Source organism: Dipodomys merriami, unplaced genomic scaffold, assembly GCF_024711535.1.
Source record: "Dipodomys merriami isolate MVZ:Mamm:240054 unplaced genomic scaffold, mDipMer1.0.p SCAF_28, whole genome shotgun sequence".
NCBI lineage: Eukaryota > Metazoa > Chordata > Mammalia > Rodentia > Heteromyidae > Dipodomys > Dipodomys merriami.
In genome coordinates this window covers 10,219,880-10,240,195 of record NW_027204270.1, presented here as the reverse complement: position 1 = coordinate 10,240,195, position 20,316 = coordinate 10,219,880, and the positions used below count along the sequence as shown (strand labels likewise).

The 20,316-nt window shown below is 38.5% G+C and overlaps 1 protein-coding gene across 17 annotated transcripts in view; it reads left to right on the top strand.

Annotated features, from left to right (window-relative positions):
- The window catches only part of Epb41 (erythrocyte membrane protein band 4.1), a 175,232-nt gene that overhangs the window by 59,771 nt on the left and 95,145 nt on the right, over positions 1-20,316 (top strand). For 16 of the 17 annotated variants that reach the window (XM_070037450.1, XM_070037451.1, XM_070037449.1 and 13 more), the window contains exons 2-3: positions 14,958-15,432; positions 18,324-18,533. In XM_070037450.1, coding sequence (XP_069893551.1) covers positions 14,965-15,432; positions 18,324-18,533 — 678 coding nt within the window. In that variant the 5' untranslated portion in view covers positions 14,958-14,964. The remainder of the gene's footprint in view (positions 1-14,957; positions 15,433-18,323; positions 18,534-20,316) is intronic. The other variant, XM_070037457.1, reaches the window with a different exon arrangement.

Genomic DNA, 20,316 nt, shown 5'->3' with positions numbered 1-20,316 from the left:
CTTTTGTCTCCATTAAAAATGCCAAGATGTTTTAAAATCCAGGTTTTCATATAACATAAATAATCAAAGACAGATGGTTAGACTCTATTTTGTATTCTCATTAAAAGAGGAGAATGACATGGTACTGATACATCATAAATCATATTGACTAGTCTCTAGAGAGTTGCTACTGCACTCTCCCAGGAATCTATTATTGTTAAACTCCAAATGCTAATATATACTCTGTAACTAAAATTTATAACAGCTTATGATATATATATATATATATATATATATATATATATTTCCTTTTATCTGGTCTTAAGCCTTTTCATATTATTTTGACATCTGAGTAATCTGTTCATGTTATTCCACAAATAGATGAATATAGATATACTAAGTTCTAAGACCGTATCATTTTAAGAGAAAATATACATTTCCCAATGTTATATAACTTATTAAAGATAGAGAATAAATAAAAATTCTGCTTTAATGAAGCAGAATAAATTTATTAGCTAAAAGCATACACTTGTTATTCGTAAATATAATTTCCTGTTAGAATGATAGCTGATACTTACGTGTGTATGTGTGTGTATAATATTGTAATCTTGTATGACTATGTAAATGTAAAAGAATCACTTCAAGTTGGAATAATGGAAAAAGAATTCAGAGTTAAAGAGGCTTGGGTTTTGGCTCTGTCAATCACTAGCAACAATTCAACCTAATTGTACCTTAGTGCTTCTTGAGGGCAATGGTTGAGGGGTTCTAAATCTGTTGCCAGATTTTATTTTATTTTATTTTTTACCAATTCTAAAGAGAGGATCTGTAGAATTAATCAGATTTTAGATTGTTTGTAACAAAAAGATCTATTCTTTGGAAGACTTCTCACAGACACATCCAGAGTATACATTACTAATATTCTAGGCATTTTTCAATCCAGTCAAGTTGACAATCAAAGTTTAACCATCACAATATTGTATGTTTGTGTGTGTGTGTGTGTGTGTGTGTGTGTGTGTGTGTGTGTGTGTGTGTGTGTGTGTGTGTGTGTGTGTGTGTGTGAGTGAGTTGTGGGGCTTGAACTCAGGGCCTGAGTGCTGTCTCTGAGCTTTTCTTGCTCAAAGCTAGCTCTCTACCACTTTGAGCCACAGTGCCACTTCCAATTTTTGAGTGGCTAATTGGAGATAAGACTCTCATGGGTACTTTTCTGCCTGGGCTGGCTTTGAACCAGGATTCTCAGATCTCAGCCTTCTCGGTAGCTGCAATTACAAGTGTGAGCCACTAGCTCCTGGCAACACAATACTTGTTTGTTTTTTAAAAACTGATTTCTTTTTTCTATCTCACTACCTTTGGTTCAATTTCTAATTAAATTTCATCAACTTTATTAACTCAGGGATTGAGCTTGCTAAGGAAATACTGTACCACTTTAGGCATGTGTATAAAGCACCTTTTCTGAATTTCTGGGATTTTTGTTGTTGTTGTTGGTTTTCTGAGTGGTTTATCAGATAAGAGTCTCTCAGACTTTCCTGCCAAGGCTGGCTTTGAACTGCAGTCCTCAGATCTCAGCCTCCTGAGTGGCTAGGATTACAGGTCTGAGCCACTGATGCCCAGCCATATTTGAACTATTGATCTGATGCTTTTGCTTATTGATTGAGCCATACCTCCAACCTCTAGTTTCTTTTTTAGTTTCCTCCCATCTTCTTCACCTTAGGAAAAAAAAGTCTGAATTCAAATTTGTTATGGTACTGCCATACTTAAATGTTTTTTTGGCTTCCTATTTTTCAGAAGATAAGGGATAAATTCTTTTATTTATTTATTTATTTTGGGTCTGGTCATAGGGCCTGAACTTTGGGCCTGGGTGCTGTTCCTCAGCTCTTCAGCTCAAGGCTAGCGTTCTACCACTTGAGCCACAGTGCCACTTCCGGCTTTTTTGCTTATGTAGTGCTGAGGAATTGAACCCAGGGCCTAGTGCATGCTAGGTAAGCGCTCTACCACTGAGCCACCTTCCCAGCCCCGATTCTTGAGCATTGCAAAAGAAGGCTTTCCATAATCTACTTGTACCTAGTCTTAAGTCTTGTCCAATACTATTTATCATTCTATATTTTCTTATTGTAGCTGTAGAGAAATTGCTTTGTTTCCCATTTAAACATTCATGTTCTTCCTGGTGCTTATCCAAGTCATCATGCTCTTCGCTGCTTTCTTCACCTAACTTATTCCTACTCATTCTTGAATACAACTTGGCTCAGTTTGTCTTTCACAGATTTTTCCTAATGTCTAGTTCAAATGCTCTGATTACTTTCTACATATAATACTATGCAACTGTTTGCTTTTGCCTGTCTTTTTCATTTTTTTCATTTATCTTTTTATTTTTATTCTTGCCAGTTCTGGGGCTTCAACTCAGGGTCTGTCTCTGAGCTGCTTCTTCTTCTTCTTCTTCTTCTTCTTCTTCTTCTTCTTCTTCTTCTTCTTCTTCTTCTTCTTCTTCTTCTTCTTCTTCTGCTGCTGCTGCTGCTGCTGCTGCTGCTGCTGCTGCTGCTGCTGCTGCTGCTGCTTCTTTTTGGGGGGGGGGTTCGGTTGTGGGGCTTGAATTCTGGGCCGGGGCGCTGTCCCTCAGCTCTTCAGCTCAAGGCTAGTGCTCTGCCACTTGAGTTACAGTGCCACTTCCAGCTTTTTTCTTTTTGCTTATGTGGTGCTGAGGAATCGAACCCAGGGCCTCATGCATGCAAGGCAAGCGCTCTACCACTGAGCCACCTTCCCAGCCCCATCTCTGAACTTCTTTAGCTCAAGGATAGCACTCTACCAATTGAGCCACAGTGCCACTTATGGCTTTTTCTTTTCTTTTTTTTTTTAATTTTAATTTAAATTTTTTGTGAACATACTGTACAGAGGGGTTACAATTACATAGGCAAGATAATGAGTACATTTCTTATCAAGCATTGCAGCCTCCTCCTTTGTTTACCCTTCACATCCCTTCCCAGCCTCCCCCCGCCCCCCACTTACGGCTTTTTCTGTTTATGTGGTACGGAGGAATTGAACTCAGGGCTTCATGCATGCCAGGCAAGCATTCTACCACTAAGCTACATTCCCAGCCCATTTTTTCTTTCTTTTTAATAGACTGTATTCTTTGAGGATCAAGTTACATCTTTTTTTTTTTTTTTTGGTAACTCTGGTTCTCATTATGATGCATTTATGATACCTAGAATATTAGGTCTTGTTCTGTAGGTTTTTATTAAATTAGTTAATGCATGGGTTTATTTGAGGTAGTGAACAGTGAGTGAGTTTTAAAATACTGTTTGTAATTCTGGTAAGCCTTTAATTTTCTTTTTCCTCAAAGGAGAACAAAGAAAAATATTAGTTGTTTACTTATGAGGGGAAAAAAGGGTTTTGTTGATATTGGAATTTTTATTGGTCTCCAGTGAAAATATTTTTTGTCTTAAAATTTTTGCAGAAAACTTGAGTAACCTAGGGAAACATTTCATAATTGCTTTTTTGAAAGACTTTTTAGCTTACATTGATTACACAGAGGCAGGCAGGCTTTACTGTTATATTTCCAGATATGCTTATAATCTATTCTATTCAGACCTCTATTACTGTCTCATCCCCTCCTTTCCCAGCACAGATTTAGTAGATATACTCATTTTATTTTCAAGATTGCAATCTCTTTTGACTGTACCCATCCTCTTTGAAAATTTTAATATTCTCCATCCTCCTAAAGACAGTTTAAAATTTTATTTACTTTATTCTTTTAGAGGTGATATACAGAGGGGTTACAATTATGAGTCAGGTAATGAGTACCTTTCCTTTCATACAGTATCTTCTGTTCCCGCACTCTCTCCCAGTCCCTCTCTCCCATCTTCACCCATGAGTTGTATGGTTCACTTTCATCTGTGCCCAGTGAGTTCCACTGCTGCACTTTTTCACCCTTTTCCCCTCGAGTTCTGTGCCTTCTCTCCACCCTGCCAAAGATGTACACTTGAATCACCATATATAAAAAAGAGGGGCTGGGAAGGTGGCTCAGTGGTAGAGCGCTTGCCTTGCATGCATGAGGCCCTGGGTTCGATTCCTCAGCACCACATAAGCAAAAAGAAAAAAGCCGGAAGTGGCGCTGTGGCTCAAGTGGTAGAGCGCTAGCCTTGAGCTGAAGAGCTGAGGGACAGCACCCAGGCCCAGAGTTCAGGCCCCATGACCGGACCCCCCCCCAAAAAAAAAGACAGAATCATCCAAAAATTAAAATTAAAAAGAAAGATCTCTTGTTTCCATGTCTTGGAATTTGTTTCAATATATAAATTATTTTATATAAATCTGAAGAGGCACATAGCTATTACGCGTCTAAGACATTTTGTAAAAACTTATTTTCTGCTAGGATTTAATTTAGGGTCATAGTACTTGAGAGAATAAGGTCTAGAGACTGTATAAGAGAGAAAGAAGGGGGGCTGGGAAGGTGGCTCAGTGCTAGAGCACTTGCCTTGTATGCTCGAAGCCCTGGGTTCGATTCTTCAGCACCACATAAGCAAAAAGAAAAAAGCTGGAAGTGGCAGTGTGGCTCAAGTGAGTGCTAGCCTTGAGCTGAAGAGCTGAGGGACAGTGCCCAGGCCCAGAGTTCAAGCCCCACAACCGGACCAAAAAAAAAAAAAAAGAGAGAAAGAAGGTAAAATAGATGCAGAATGAGGTAACAGGGTTTCTGGGTATCTAGTTTGGCTCACGATGCTCTTGGAAGCATTGAAACACAACCTCAATTTCTTAGAACACATATAAATGAAGAGTGACCCAGCGGGGAGGTGGGAATAACTAGCCTGCCTTTCTCTTGACTTGGATTCCAGGGAGCTGGCCCAGAACAGTACCCTAAGGGAATTCAAAGTCATTGCCATTTGAGGTAATACACACCACTCCCACCTTCTTTCACTGTTACCTTTGTTGGAGACTGCCTAGACTACAGAAGGCAATATCTGTAATAAACAAGCATTTACAATGGTTGAACATAGACAATAATTTCCTTTTGCTGCTATACCATAATCTAGCAAATTATTATGTAATTACAAAAGCATTCTGCAATGAGTGCACATTTAAAAATAATGAATATTGGGCTGGGAAGGTGGCTCAGTGGTAGAGCGCTTGCCTTGCATGCCTGAGGCCCTGGGTTCGATTCCTCAGCACCACATAAGCAAAAAGAAAAAGCCGGAAGTGATGCTTTGGCTCAAGTGGTAGAGCGCTAGCCTTGAGCTGAAGAGCTGAGGGACAGCACCTAGGCCCAGAGTTCAGGCCCCACGACCGGACCCCCCCCCAAAAAAAAATAATGAATATTGAAAGTTTCTAAAAAACATTAGAAGATGAATATAAAGTTTCTGACATTATTGGTCATCATCCATTTATTCTAAAAGGAGCAAACATGTCCAGATTTGGAATATCTAAGAACCACAGTGTGTAACTAGCTATATTATATTCTTGTATATGTTTGGATTCTGTCATTTTCTTTCTCCTTTATCAGTTTTCAATTCAGAATCAATTTATAAAGATACATTGTATTTTTTTTTCTCCCTAGTATTGGATATGCTGCTTTGCTCATGGCCTCTTAAGATGCATTGCTGAGAATGATGCTTCATAGCTTGGTGGTAGAATACTTTTATAGCTTGTACATGGTACTGGGTTTGATTCCAAATGCGACAAAACAAGCCTAAGCCTAGTGCAGTAGTAACAACAGAATGAAGCAATGTTCTGTGTTTAACTGTAAAGAATGCAAACTGGGCACTGGTGGCTCACACCTGTAATCCTAGCTACTCAGTAGGCTGAGATCTGAGGATCATGGTTCAAAGCCAGCCCAGGCAGGAAAGTCCCTGAGACTTTTCTCTCCAATTAACCACCCGAAAACTGGAAGTGGCTCTGTGGCTCAAGTGGCACAGTGCTCGCCTTGAGCTGAAGAGCTGAGGGACAGTGCCCAGGCCCAGAATTCAGGCCCATGACCGGAAAAAAAAAAAAAAAAAAAAAAAGAAAGAATACAGTGGTTTAGTTATTTTCTACAATGTAGATACCACACTCCTGTTAGAATGTTCATCCCTGTGGAAAGCATATTGTAGTTTTGACACACATGAAATCTTTTATGAATAATGTCACCAAGTTAGTCCTTCCCCTTATGTAATTGTGTAATTAAAAAAAATTATTACAAAACACTTAAGAAACAGGAAATTATAAACATTATGAACATTACCCAGCTTATAACATAAGGCATGAGTTGAATCAGTAATTCCCTTCCCAGTGTTGTTTCCTATTCTTTCAAGGAAACTACGCTGTAAAATTTGTGATTATACATTCCTCCATACTTTTACTACATCTTTATCTTTTAAGTAATATATGTGAACTTGTTAGCCATCTAATATATGTAATATATGTTTTCCAATTGTTTATAAATAGTATTGCATGAGATACATTCATGTGTGTATGCCTGTGTGTGCTGGTGCTGGTACTTGAACTCAGAGCCTTTGTACTGTCCCTGAGCTTTTGTGCTCCAGGCTAGCATTCTACCATTCAAGTCATAGCTGTACTTCTGGCTTTTTGATGGTTAATTGGAGATAAGAATCTGAAGAGCTGGGCATTGGTGGCTTACGCCTGTAATCCTAGCTACTCTGGAGGCTGAGATTTGAGGATCATGGTTCAAAGACCAAGGGAAGTCCATTAACTCTTTTGTTTCATTTCTTCTTCAGTGGTATCTGGTAACTATGGTAATGTGTCCTTCTGGAAAGGTCCAGAAAAAAATAGCTAGAATATATCCAGGCCTAAGCATAAGCTTGAGTTCTACAGAGAAGTAAAATATAGCTTCTCTCTCTCTCTCTCTCTCTCTCTCTCTCTCTCTCTCTCTCTCTCTCTCTCTCTCTCTCTCTTCTCTCTCTCTCTCTCTCTCTCTCTCTCTCTCTCTCTCTCTCTCTCCCTCTCTCCCTCTCTCCCACCCTCCCTCCCTCCCCCATCTCTCTGTTGGTTGTGGGGCCTGAACTCTGGGCCTGGGCAGCACTGTCCCTCAGCTTTTCAGCTCAAGGCTAGCACTCTACCACTTGAGCCACAGTGCCACTTCTGGCTTTTTTTTTTTTTTTTTTTTTTTTTTTTTACCTATGTGGTGCTGAGGAATCAAACCCAGGGCCTCATGCATGCAAGGCAAGCACTCTACCACTGAGCCACCTTCCCAGTCCAGTTTTTATCTTCTTAAAAAGAGACGAGTACCACATATATAGTATATATGTGCACATCGGAGGGAAACTAGGAGGAGGACACAGAAACAGAGAGAAACAGGAAAATACAACAGCAGGACCCATCAGTTGCACTGGTCATTGATCAAAACAAACTAAGCAACTCAATGGCAGAGATGGGAGGGAGGGATGAGTGAGGAAAGAGGGAACAGCTGACACTAAGCAAAAGGAAAGAAATGTACATATCACCCAATGTGGAAGAAATAACTCTTGTCAAAGGTCATAGACCACGATAAAAACAATTTGCTCCGTGAAGTTTAGAATGTGTTTGTGACTTTAACTAAGTATCACTATCCCACAATACTGTGAAACTTGTCAAATTTATGTAATCACTTAATCACAATAAAAATTGCTATAAAAAACAACAAAAAAAATAGATGAGTAAGAGTTTGTTTTATTTAAAAATACCCTTGAATGAGTTGATTCAACCATATTAGTCACCATAGAAATGACTTAAATTAAAACCAAGTTGTTGAAAACAGCATGTTCATGCTGGGCGACATTCTCAATTCACTCAATATGGCAAATAAGTCTTCATATGGAGTGGCTAAAGCTCCAAATCATTTTAAATGGACAGGAAAATTTAGTCTTTATTCTGAAAACTACATTGTTAGTTATTATCCTCTTTATCTCCCCCCCCCCCCCCGGGGGTCTGGGTGCTGGGTGCTCAAAGGAGGTAGCACTCTACCATTAGAGCCACAGTGCCACGTCTGGTTTTTTCTGTGATTAATTGGTGATAAGAGTCTCATGGACTTTCCTACTCAGGCTGGCTGTCTTCAAACCAAAATCCTCAGATATCAGCTTCTTGAGTAGCTAGGGTTAGCCCTGACATTTTTTTCTTCTAGAAGCATTATTTAGTGCACTTAAATTGAGCTGCAAGGGAAAGACACTTTGCTGTGGTTTGGGGTAATTGCTTTTATTTTTGGGAAAGAAGTTATTTTCTAAAAACTTGAGTACAGCTGGGTGCCAGTGGCTTACGCCTGTAATCTTAGCTACTCAGGAGGCTGAGATCTGCGGATTGCGGTTCAAAGCCAGCCTGGGCAGGAAAGTCTGTAAGACTCTTATCTCCAATAAATCACTAGAAAACCAGAAGTGGCGCTGTGGCTCAAGCAATAGAGTGCTCGCCTTGAGCTGAAGAGCAGAGGGACAATGCCCAAGCCCAGAGTTCAAGCCCCATGACTGACCAAAAAAACAAAACAAAACAACAAACTTGAGTACTTGAACATTTTTTCTTTATCTGAAAGAATGTTCTAAGAACATTTTTTTTTCTGTTGTCTGACTAGAGAAGTAAAAGGGCCAGGTGCTGGTGGCTCACACCTGTAATCTTAGCTACTCAGGAGGCTGAGATCTGAGGATTGTGGTTCAAAGCCAGCCTGGGCAAGAAAGTCCAAGAGACTCTTATCTCCAGTAAACCACTAGAAAACCGGAAGTGGCACTGTGGCTCAAGTGGTAGAGCGCTAGCCTGAGCTGAAGAGCTGAGGGACAGTGCCCAGGTTCAGAGTTCAAGCTCCATGACTGACCAAAAAAGAGAGAGAAAGAGAAGAAAAGAAAGAAGTAAAGGGGCCTTTTAGTCTTTACTTTTGTCCTTCATTCTTATTCTTCTAATCCAAAGAGTAAATCTGATCTTGTAATTTAGACTTAAAAAAAATAACCAATTTGTGTTACTGTGTTAGTATTCTAAGGTTCAATCTGTTTTCTTTCTTTCTGTGTGGAAAATGTTCTCCTCGGACTGGGTGTTAGAGTTCAGTTAATGTAAGGTCCTACTTAGTGAAAAAACCTTTCTCTGGCATCTATTAGAGATGGGCATTCAGCTTCTGAGTGAATATTTTTGGTGAACACAGTCAACCCTCCTTAATAGTTTCTCATCTGTGGAATCACCCAACTATACACTGAAAACACTAGGAAAAATTATATCTGTGCTGAGCAAGTACATTTTTTTCTATTCCTTGAACAGTACAGTGTAGTAATTATGGACATGTCACTTATATTCCATTAGATATTGTAAGTGAACTAGAGATAATTTAAAGTATTACAGAAGGATGTATGCACATTTTATGCTAATACTTTTTGTGTGTGTCAGTTCAAGCCAGTCCTAGGGCTTGAACTTAGGGTTTGGGTGCTGTTCCTGAGCTTTTTTGCTCAATGCCAGCTCTCTGCCACTTGAGATACAGCTCCACTGTTGGCTTTTTTGGTGCTTTATTGGAGATGAGTCACAGGCTTTCCCACTCAGGCTGGCTTTGAACTGTGATCTTCAGATCTCACCCTGCTGAATACCTAGGATTACAGGTGTGAGCAACCAGTGCTTGGCTATTTGCTTTTTTTTTTTTTTTTTGTAGAAGGGGCTTAAGCTCTGTGGATTTTGGGGTGTATGTGTGTGTGTGTGTGTGTATAGTCCGTGTGTGTGTGTGTAGTCCGTGTGTGTGTGTGTGTGTGTGTGTGTGTGTGTGTGTGTGTGTAGTCCTCCCATATTCTACCTCCCAAGGCTACCAGGAGATGATTTATAAAAAAGCACAGGTCCCAAATAGCCAAACTTAAATCTTTGGATATCTCTAATCAGGAGAAATGTCTTTTTTATTTAAATGAAAAGAACTGTCTTTGTAATTTTGATGGACTAATGATTTGTATTCACATAGAATTTAGGAGCTCTTGAAATTTATGAGAACAGAGAGCAGCAATCATATCCTTTCTTTTTATTCTCCCCCCCACCCCCCACTCCCCAAGGCTAGCTAGTGCTCTTCCACTTTGAGCCATAGTTTCATTTCCGGTTTTCAGATGGTTAATTGGAGATTAAGTCTCACAGAGTTTCTTGCACAGGCTGGCCTCGAACCATGATTCTCAGATCTCAACCTCTGGAGTAGCAAGCATGAGCCACAACCAGTGCCTGGCTTGAATTCTTTGTTTTTTTTTTTTTTTCCCTAGGCTAAGTATATCTGGACCTGGTGACCTAGTTTCAAATTGTATCATTCTCTTTTGTTAAGTTCTTTTATCTTCTAAGTAAACTAACCAGAACTGAATGTAATACTTAAGATGTAACACAAATGTTGTAAACTGAGATTGTTATTTCAGGATAGTCCAGGAGGTCAGGGACTGTCTTTTTCACTTAGTGTACTCTTCAAGTTACCATGTAACTAGAACATTGTAACATTCTCAACAATATGTGCTCAAGAGTCAAATGAATGCTATTCTTTTTAGAATGCTTCTCATTAAGGAGGAATAGGAATAAGCTAGAGAGACTGAAGGAAACTGTAGTTTTTAAGTGTTGGGTGAACAGCAGCTTTTCAAGTTTCTCTGCCCAATATTGGTTTCAGCTTCCCTAGATATTACCGTTGTGTGTATTCACCAGTGACCAGAATTTACCCAACTACTTGTGACTTTCTCTGCCTCCACTCTCACTCTGCATTTAAAATTGTTCATCGGCTTTCCACTGCTTTCAGGATAAGTTGAAACTGTTAAGCACAGCATTGAGGTCCTTCCTAAACTATTATCACCCTGTTTCTCCATTCTGTTTTCACATAACTACAAATATGTACAAAGATGTGCAAGTTGGAACAAATGGAAATGAAAGTGACCTTGGCTAGGTTGAACAGACTGCCTGTACTTTCTCAACAATAGTGAAGCACCTCTGGAGTAGAAGCGTCTGTGTCAAGTTTAGGGCTACTAATTAGCCTGAGAGTTTTCAGTAGAATCATCACCTTCTAGTATAGTAATGGTTTCACTATAAAGCATGGCCTAAGCTCTATGAACTGAGGCAAATTTGTTTTAACCAGCACTGTTAATTTATTTGGGAAATGAGAATGTCTACTTAATAAAATGATTGTAAGATGACATAGTAAAATAAATATCTGGTAGTCACTACATAAGTAATAGCAGCTGTGATTATTTCAATTGGTGTCTAATTTTAAATAACTCAGTTCTCACATTCTTCCTACTGTCCTATTGTAATGCTATTCCAAACAATTTGTGATTTTCTTTACATTTTTATTATCAATTAATTGTACAAAGATGTTTATTTTGACATGTCCGTATATGCATATAATTATCTTGATCAGACTTAGTCCCTTTATCACTTATCTCCTTCCCCCACTTTGGAATTTTTCCTATTTCTTGAGGCACTCAGACGTGTGTGTGTGTGTGTGTGTGTGTGTGTGTGTGTGTGTGTGTGTGTGTGTGTGTGTGTGTGTGTGTGTGTGTGTGTGTGTGTGTGTGTGTATGTGTGTATGTGTATGTATATGTGTGATGTAGCTGGGATTACAGGCATGTCTCACCATGCCTGGCTATAACATTCATACTCATTTCAGTTCCCCTGCCTGGAATTCCTTTTGTTCATTACACTTCAATGTTTCTATTGACAGCTGTACTCATCCTTCAATATCTGAAAAGCCACCTTTTCAACCTAGCTTTTCTTGATTGCTCTAGTTGAAGCTCTTACTTTCAGTTCTGTGTCACATAGTTGATTTTACTCATAATGCTGAATTCATCATGAGATATTGCCCTATGCTTTAATTATTTGTGTATATTTCTTACCACCTTAATAACTACATTCTTTTGTGGCCCCCAGAGAGCTGAGTTAAAACCTTATTCCTAATTGGCACCCAGTAAATATTAATAGATGCTCAGTGACATAATTTTAAGAGCCTTAACAACAATTAAATAATTAAACTTTATAATGTTGATGGTAAGGGAAATCTTCACAATGCTGTCAAATTGTACTGTTTTTATGAAGTTTCCCACCCACAAAGCATTAGTGGAGCTAATATTAGAACGAGATTTTTTTTAAAGAAAGAGGGAAGATCTCATTTTGGCCTTCCCAACCTGCTCAGTGGAGGGTTTTCATTTGCCTGAAAATAACAGATGCCCACTATTAAAACAAGTGCATCTTTGATACCAGATGGGGTATAATTCCTAGGGTTTGGAGGATTAGGATTGAGATGGAATGGGAACTCATCCTTTGTTTTCAGTGCTGTGCCAATTTTTTTTTTTTTTAAATCAAAGACCTCTTTGTGACATCAAGTAAATAGACACCTTCTTTTAGATGTTTGTATCCAGGATGCAAATAGTATCATTTACACAAGAAGAGCCTGTTTGTAGAGCATTTGTCCTATTTTTGCTGCTTGACTTCTTTGTATCTTCTGGTTACTCATCCTGTCATTTGTAATGTTAAGTCTTTGATTACATGTATAATTAATTTATCAGGGTAAGTTTGAACTTTATAATTTAAAAATTTTTCCTTTATTTCTGAGATAGGTTCTTACTGTACCCCAGGCTGGCATTGAACTTGTAATCCTGTCTTTGCTTCCCAAGTACTGGGAGGTGTGTCCCACTGTGCAAGCCTGTGAGTTTTTAGTAAATGGTTCATAGGATTTTTTTTTTTCCTTTTAGGCTATCCACTTTGCCTGCTTCCTTCTGCCCCTTCCCCAGACACAGTTCCATCCCTGCTGGCCTTTTACTGATTTTTTTTTTTTTTTTTTTTTTGGTGGTTGTGGGGCTTGAACTCAGGTCCTGGGCACTGTTTCTGAGCTTTTTTTGTGCAAGGCTAGCACTCTACCACTTTGAGCCATAGTGCTACTTCTGGTTTCCTAGTGGTTATTTGGAAATTAGAGTCTCACGGATTTTCCTGCCTTGGCTGGCTTTGAACCTCAATCACCAGATCTCAGTCTCCTTAGGAGCTAGAATTACAGATGTGAACCACCTTTATTTATTATTATTATTATTATTATTATTTGTCGGTCATAGGGCTTGACCTCTGGGCTTGGGCGCTGCCCTTGCGCTTTCAGCTCAAGGGGAGCGCTCTACCGCTTGAGCCACAGCACCACTTCTGATTTTCTAGTGGTTTATTGGAGATAAGAGTCTCACGGACTTTTCCTGCCTGGGCTGGTTTTGAACCGCAATCCTCAGATCTCAGCCTCCTGAGTAGCTAGGATTACAGGCACGAGCCACTGGCTATCGGTTATTTTTGAGATAGAGTTTTGCTTTCTGCTTACGTGTGTGCTTGGACATAGATTCACTAATTATAAGCTTCCTGTAGTTGCTGGATGTGTGTGCCATCTCTTCCAGCTTCTCTCCATGGAGACCAGTCTTGTGGACATTTTCTGCCCAGGCTGGCCTAGATCCTCTCAGTATTAGCCTTTCACATAGTTTAGGATGATAGACAAGTACCACTCTGTCTTGGTGTGGGTAAAGAGGAACTTTTCTGCTGTAGCTAGCTTTGAACCATATTTCACATTCTGGACCTCCATTAGCTAGGACTACAGACATGAGCCTGGCACTTTCTATATGTTGGCTATTCTTTAGTAAATAAAGTGTGACAATATTCTTTGGTCTCTTATTTTAAGGCTTGACTAATAATACTGGGATTTTTGACATCAAAATGTTGGAACTCACCAGGCATCTGTGGCTCATGCCTGTAATCCTAGCTACTCAGGAGGCTGAGATCTGAGAATTGTGGCTGTGGCTCAAGTGGTAGAGCATTCACCTTGATAGGGTAAAATTAGACTTTGCCAGAGAACCACACAGACATCCAGGTACAGAGAACAAAGGAAGGTTTATTGCCGGGAAAGGGGCCAGCAAGACCCTTTCTCACAGGGAGAAGTGAGAAGTGCTGGCTATTGTCTGAGGTGACCTGTATAACCTAGGAAGTTTAGGAGGGGCTAGATGGGGCTAGAAGGCAGAGACCCTGGTGTGGACCTGTGGGCCAGGGGCTTCATCATGGTGGACTAGGATTTATGGCTGCTATCCAAATGGTAGGTAAGGGGTCCTGCAACTGCCCAGATCTGAAAGTCACTCCAAGGGGCTCTTGTTGCCTTATATGGTGGTAGCTGCCCCACAGAAGTGCCATCCCAAGGTAAAGGGGGGTAGGAGGTTGATTATTTACTGCTTTTACTACATGCACCTAGTGTTGCCTAGGAAGGGAGCATGCTAAGCTGTGGAGAAGGGAAGGAGGGCACTAAGTTATGGGAAGAGAGCTCATTTCACTAACACACCTTGAGCTGAAGAACTGAGGGACAGCACCCAGGCCCAGAGTTCAAGCCCCACAACTGGAAAAAAAAAGAAAAAGAACTAAAAGATTAATGAAGACTTGGGGAACTTAAAAGTGGAGATATAACTCGGTGGTAGTGCACTTGCCTAACAGCAAAAGGCCCTTGGTTCAATCCCAGCATAGCATTAAAAAAAAAAGGGGGGGGCTGGGGGCTGGGAAGGTGGCTCAGTGGTAGAGCACAGAGTTCAGGCCCCACGACCGGACACCCCCCCAAAAAAAAAGACGGGGAACATTCTAATTTAACCATCTCTTGTAGTGTGGACAGTTCTGCAGCAAATATTTCCTACAAATTCTAAAGCTTATATTGAAACTCTCAAAGGACAATATGCAAAAAATAAGATACTATTTTGGAGAAGAAAAGACAATTTCAAATATACAGTTCTGAGCACTGAGTTCAATTATGGTATATTTCATTAAATGTCCCTAGTATGTATTACTTTAAGCTAATCTCTATGTGCATAATCTTTAATGACTTAGACATAAATCATTTATTCAGAATGTATAGGTAAAGTACTTTTGTTTCAATTGAAATTTCATAGATTGGAATTCAGTTTATTAGTGATTAAATATATAAACATTAAATCTACATGTATTAATATCTAAATATCAGATTATATTAATATATAAATATATTGATCTTTTGGGGCTTGGGAGTTTGGTCTACAACAGTGTTTTGCTTATAAGAGTTCCCTTTTTCCATCTTTTTAAAATAGCAACATCATGACAACAGAGAAGGGTTTAGTTGTTGAGGCTGAAAATTCTCAGCACCAACAACAGAAGGAAGAGGGTGAGGGAGCCACAAACTCACACCAACAAGAAGCTCAGCTGGAAGAGGCTTCCCAGGCAGCTGAGGGAGATAATCAGTGTGAGCAGAAACTGAAAGCATCCAATGGAGACACTCCCACACATGAAGACTTGACCAGGAACAAGGAACGAACATCAGAAAGCAGGGGCCTGTCAAGACTGCTCTCCTCATTTCTCAAAAGACCCAAATCTCAAGTCTCTGAGGAAGAAGCCAAAGAGGCAGAGGCAGAAAAAGAAAAAGGAGAAGTAGGTCAGAAAGAGATAGAATTTGGAACCAGTCTTGATGAAGATATAATTTTAAAGGCCCCAATTGCAGCTCCTGAACCTGAACTCAAAACAGACCCATCTTTGGATCTTCATTCATTAAGCAGTGCAGAAACACAGGTATGGATGTATGATTAGGTGGAGGTGGGTACACGAAGGTAGGCTATGTACTTTATTTTTAATGGAAAGACATTTGCTTATATTACTTAGCCAGTTGACTTGGGCAACAGTAGTGATAAGTAACATGAAACTCTGGAGTTTTTGTTTTCTAAAGAAATTAATAGGGAGGGAAAGTAGGAGAAAGATGAGGTAACAAGTTTGACAAGAAATGTACTTATTATCTTACTTATGTAACTGTAACCTCTCTGTATATAACCTTGACAATAATTTTTTTTTTTTTTTTTTTTTAGTTGTGGGGCTTGAACTCTGGGCTTGGGCACTGTCCCTCAGCTCTTCAGCTCAAGGCGAGAGTGCTCCACCACTTGAGCCACAGTGCCACTTCCAATAAAAAAACTCTTTTTTTAAAAAAGAAATATAGTCAGTGGAAATTTGATTTTTATAGTCAAAGGAAAGAAAAAATTTAAAAACTATCAAGTTACCTTGTTCAATTCATTTATCCCTTTTCTATAATCATGGATTAAGTTCAATATTTTTTTTCTTTTTTTGGGCGGGGAGGGCTGATCATGGAGCTTGGACTTTGGGCCTGGGCGCTGTCCCTCTGCGCTGCAGTTCAAGGAGAGCACTCTACCACATGAGCAACAGCACCACTTCCAGTTTTCTGGTGGTTTTATTGGGGATAAGAGTTTTGTGGACTTTCCTGGCTTTCAGATCTCAGTCTCCTGAGTAGCTAGGATTTCAGGCATGAACCACCCGCGCCTGGCAAGTTCAAGATTTTTAATGAGAGGCCAAAAAAGAAGTGAGGTGGTTTGGCAGTCATTTTGGTGGAATTAGGACTGGGATAGGCATCAGCTAAAGACTTCTTTATTTTTATCACCTCTAATGAGTCTGAGAGCATAAGTCCATGAGAAAGTCTAGTTCTTTCTATAACTCATGTGGTCTTTTTTAGTATAGGGCTTTAACTTTATCACAGCGTAATTGAAATGAACAGGAATTATTCTTTTGTTCAAAAAACAGGGAAACAGTCATGCTTTACTCTAACTTTTATAGGAATCTCATTACTTTTTAGCTTTACTACTTACAAAGAATTATTTTCAGTCTTATTTCTGAAATGTGTGAACATTCTCTGTGTTATCAAAAGTGTTAAGTCCCCTATGTGTTTCTATTATAGAGATAAGGTTTGGGTTATATTATTAAACTTTTCTAAAAATATTACATGTATTTCTAGAAACATATTCAGAGCACTAAGGGTACAATTAGAATAAAGTAGTAATTATGTAATTGTTAGTGAAAGTTGAAAATGAGGTTCCTTATGTTAATAATAATTATGAATGCAAGCTATGGAATCAGAAAAGTGACGCTTTTCACTTTATCGTTTATTTCTTCCTTGTACCATGCAGATAGTAATAGCCACCTCATTTTATTCCTTATGAGAGTGAGGAATGAAAGAAATAAATAGGGAAGCTTGAAATACAGTAAACACTTAATATGTATTCCTTATTATTAGTACATAAACACTAACATTAAAGACAAAACGAAACAAGAAACTATATATACTTTTAGACATTGTCATACAAGCTTTTATAAAATAAATATCTTAAAATTTAGAATAAAAAGCCCCTATATCACCTTTTTTCCCCTATAACATTTTAATAGCATTAATTTGATTTAATTTGAGTTTTGGAAAATGAAAAGTGTTAAAGTACATTATCTTTCAGTAAGTCTGGAACTTTAAAAAATTTTTAAATGTTTTAAAATGTTTAAATGTTTAAATGTTTTAAATGTTTCTTAAACATTTAAAAATTTAAATTTAATACATTAAAATTTTAAAACATTTAAAATATTTCTCTTCTGTTTTATGTAGGAAATAACTTATATCTTGTTAACATTTGAACCAGAATTTATTTATTTTGTCTAAAGATCATAGATATGAACTTAAATGCAGGAAATAAACGATTGACAAAGTTAATTTTAGATTTACTAAAATCTCATCAAGGGGCTGGGAAGGTGGCTCAGTGGTAGAGTGCTTGCCTTGCATGCCTGAGGCCCTGGGTTCGATTCCTCAGTACCACATAAGCAAAAAGAAAAAAGCCGGAAGTGGTGCTGTGGCTCAAGTGGTAGAGCGCTAGCCTTGAGCTGAAGAGCTGAGGGACAGCGCCCAGGCCCAGAGTTCAGGCCCCACAACCGGACCCAAAAAATAAAAAAATAAAAAATAATAAAATAAAATCTCATCAAGACAATTTGGAATTGAGATAAATTATATACAGGTATTTATTTTAAAAGAAACAGTTTTATTATTAATAAAATCTCCAAATAATATTGTTCAAAGGAATAAATTATTTTAGGCCTTTTGAAATAAAAAAATAGTGGATCAGAATGGTGTATTTGCTTAACTATCATGTATCGATTTGATGGGATTCTACTTAAAAAGTTTTAAAAATAGCCGGGCGCTGGTGGCTCACGCCTGTAATCCTAGCTACTCAGGAGGCTGAGATCTGAGGATCGCGGTTCAAAGCCAGCCCGGGCAGGAGAGACCATGAGACTCCTATCTCCAATAAATCACCAGAAAACCGGAAGTGGCGCTGTAGCTCAGGTGGTAGAGCGCTCGCCTTGAGCTAAAGAGCTGAGGGACAGCTCCCAGGCCCAGAGTTCAAGCCCCACGACCGACAAAAAAAAAAAAAAAAAAAAAAAAAAGTTTTAAAAATAGTAAAGTCTGTAGAGGTTTATAATACTTTTTATAGAAAAATAATTAGTATCAATGTCACCCATATTTATTTTAATAGTTTTTCTTCTTCAATTAGTGTTTTCATTAGTAAGATTATTGTAGGTAAAGTATATATGTAATGTTTTGTAAAGTGTTGTTTTTACTGACTGGTGATATCATGGTTGTGTAGCCAGCTCAAGAAGAACACAGAGAAGACCTAGATTCTGAAACTAAAGAAGGAGAAGAAATTGAAGAGTGTTCCAAAACAGAAATAAAAGAAAATCCTGAATCGAAAGCAGAAAGAGAATTAAAAGCTTCTCAGAAATCAGTCAGAAGGCACAGAAACATGCACTGCAAGATTTCTTTATTGGACGACACTGTTTATGAGTGTGTTGTGGAGGTGAGTAATCAGAACTCCTGTAGACTGTTTCATGTGGACTTAGGGAAATTGTGCCTTTGCTCAAGACCTACTCCACAGAAACTGTTTTCTGGAAATGAGAATATGAGAGGAATATAAGTGACTCTTCTTTTCTTCTATTTACAAAAAAACTACCAAAGCCTTTTGACTAAATATGTTATTCTTATAATAAAATATTTTTTTATTATTTACTTATTTTTATTTTATTTTTTGTTGGTCGTGGGGCTTGAACTCTGGACCTGAGTGCTGTCCATCAGCTCTTCAGCTGAAGGCAAGTGTTCTACCATTTCAGCCACAGCACCACTTCTGATTTTCTGGTGGTTTACTGGAGATAAGAGTCTCACAAACTTTCCTGCCCGGGCTGGTTTTGAACCACGATTCTAGATCTCAGCCTCCTGATTACAGGTTTGAGCCATTGGCTCCTGGCAATAATTTTATTTTTAAAAAGATAAATTTGTTATTTGTGGAATTCCTTTCTTATTAACAGATTTCCCAAGATAATGTCAGTTTCTGTATTAGATATGGATGTTCCTATAATTATATTTGCAAAAACGATTGCTTTCAGTAAGGTTTTTGCTCTTCAAGATCTAAAGCTTAATCTTTCACTTAATAAATGTATATCTTTAGCCCCATGAATTGTATTTTTTTTTTTGGGAGGGGGTCCGGTCGTGGAGTTTGAACTCTGGGCCTGGGCGCTGTCCCTAAGCTTTTCAGCTCAAGGCTAGCACTCTACCACTTGAGCCACAGTGCCACTTCCGGCTTTTTTCTTTCTGCTTATGTGGTGTTGAGGACTCAAACCCAGGGCCTCATGCATGCAAGGCAAGCGCTCTACCACTGAGCCACCTTCCCAGCCCCTAGCCCCATGAGATAGCATATAAAAATATAAGTCGATAACTAATATAAGCTAATAAAAATAAAAAAACAATAAAAATGTAAGTCAAATAATCCTATTTTAAAAAAAAATTCTCTAACATCTTATGGAATTACTCTAATCCTAACTTGAATTATCTCTTTATTTCTTTTGGTGTACTGGGGATTCATCTCAGGGCCACGAGCTTCCTAGGCAATCCTCTAGCACTTGAGACATGTCTCTAGGCCCTTCTAACATTTTATGAAAGAATAAATAATTGAATCAGGACTGAATAAAAATGTCGGTTACTCAGTTTCTTTTGTTCCTTCAGGAGAATTTGAAATAAAACATCTGTTAGTTCTTTGTTTTAACTACAGCAATAAATTGTCAATTATGATATGCTGATAGATGAGAAATTATTGTGATTGCTGATAGCTTTTATTAATAAAACATGTAATTCATATATCCTGTTTTAAGTATACAACAAATTATTTCTGAACTGAATTTTGTGAAAATGCAAATATATCTAGTCACAAATAGTCTAAAAATATTATACTATTTACTGATAGGTATTCATTCTTCAGGTTTTCAGAAAGGAAATTAAGAAAATGTGCTGCTGAGCTATAAAAATAGCTGCTATACCCGGAAACTGGACAAGACTTAGGACCTGCCTTTTCTGCTTCTTGCTAATAGCTACTGTAGAAAGCTACTCTGTATATATTTTTCTCATTTAGACAGACCAAGGTCTAGATATGGGCCCTGATACCTGGAGCACTTGGGAACAAGTATATTTCAGAACTCAGAATGGATTGCAATTTAGAGAGGCACAACGTGCACATTATGCTTATTTCATAATACACCCAGCAGGTATAGGATTGAATGTTATTTTTATGGTAAAGAATCTATTAAAACTAA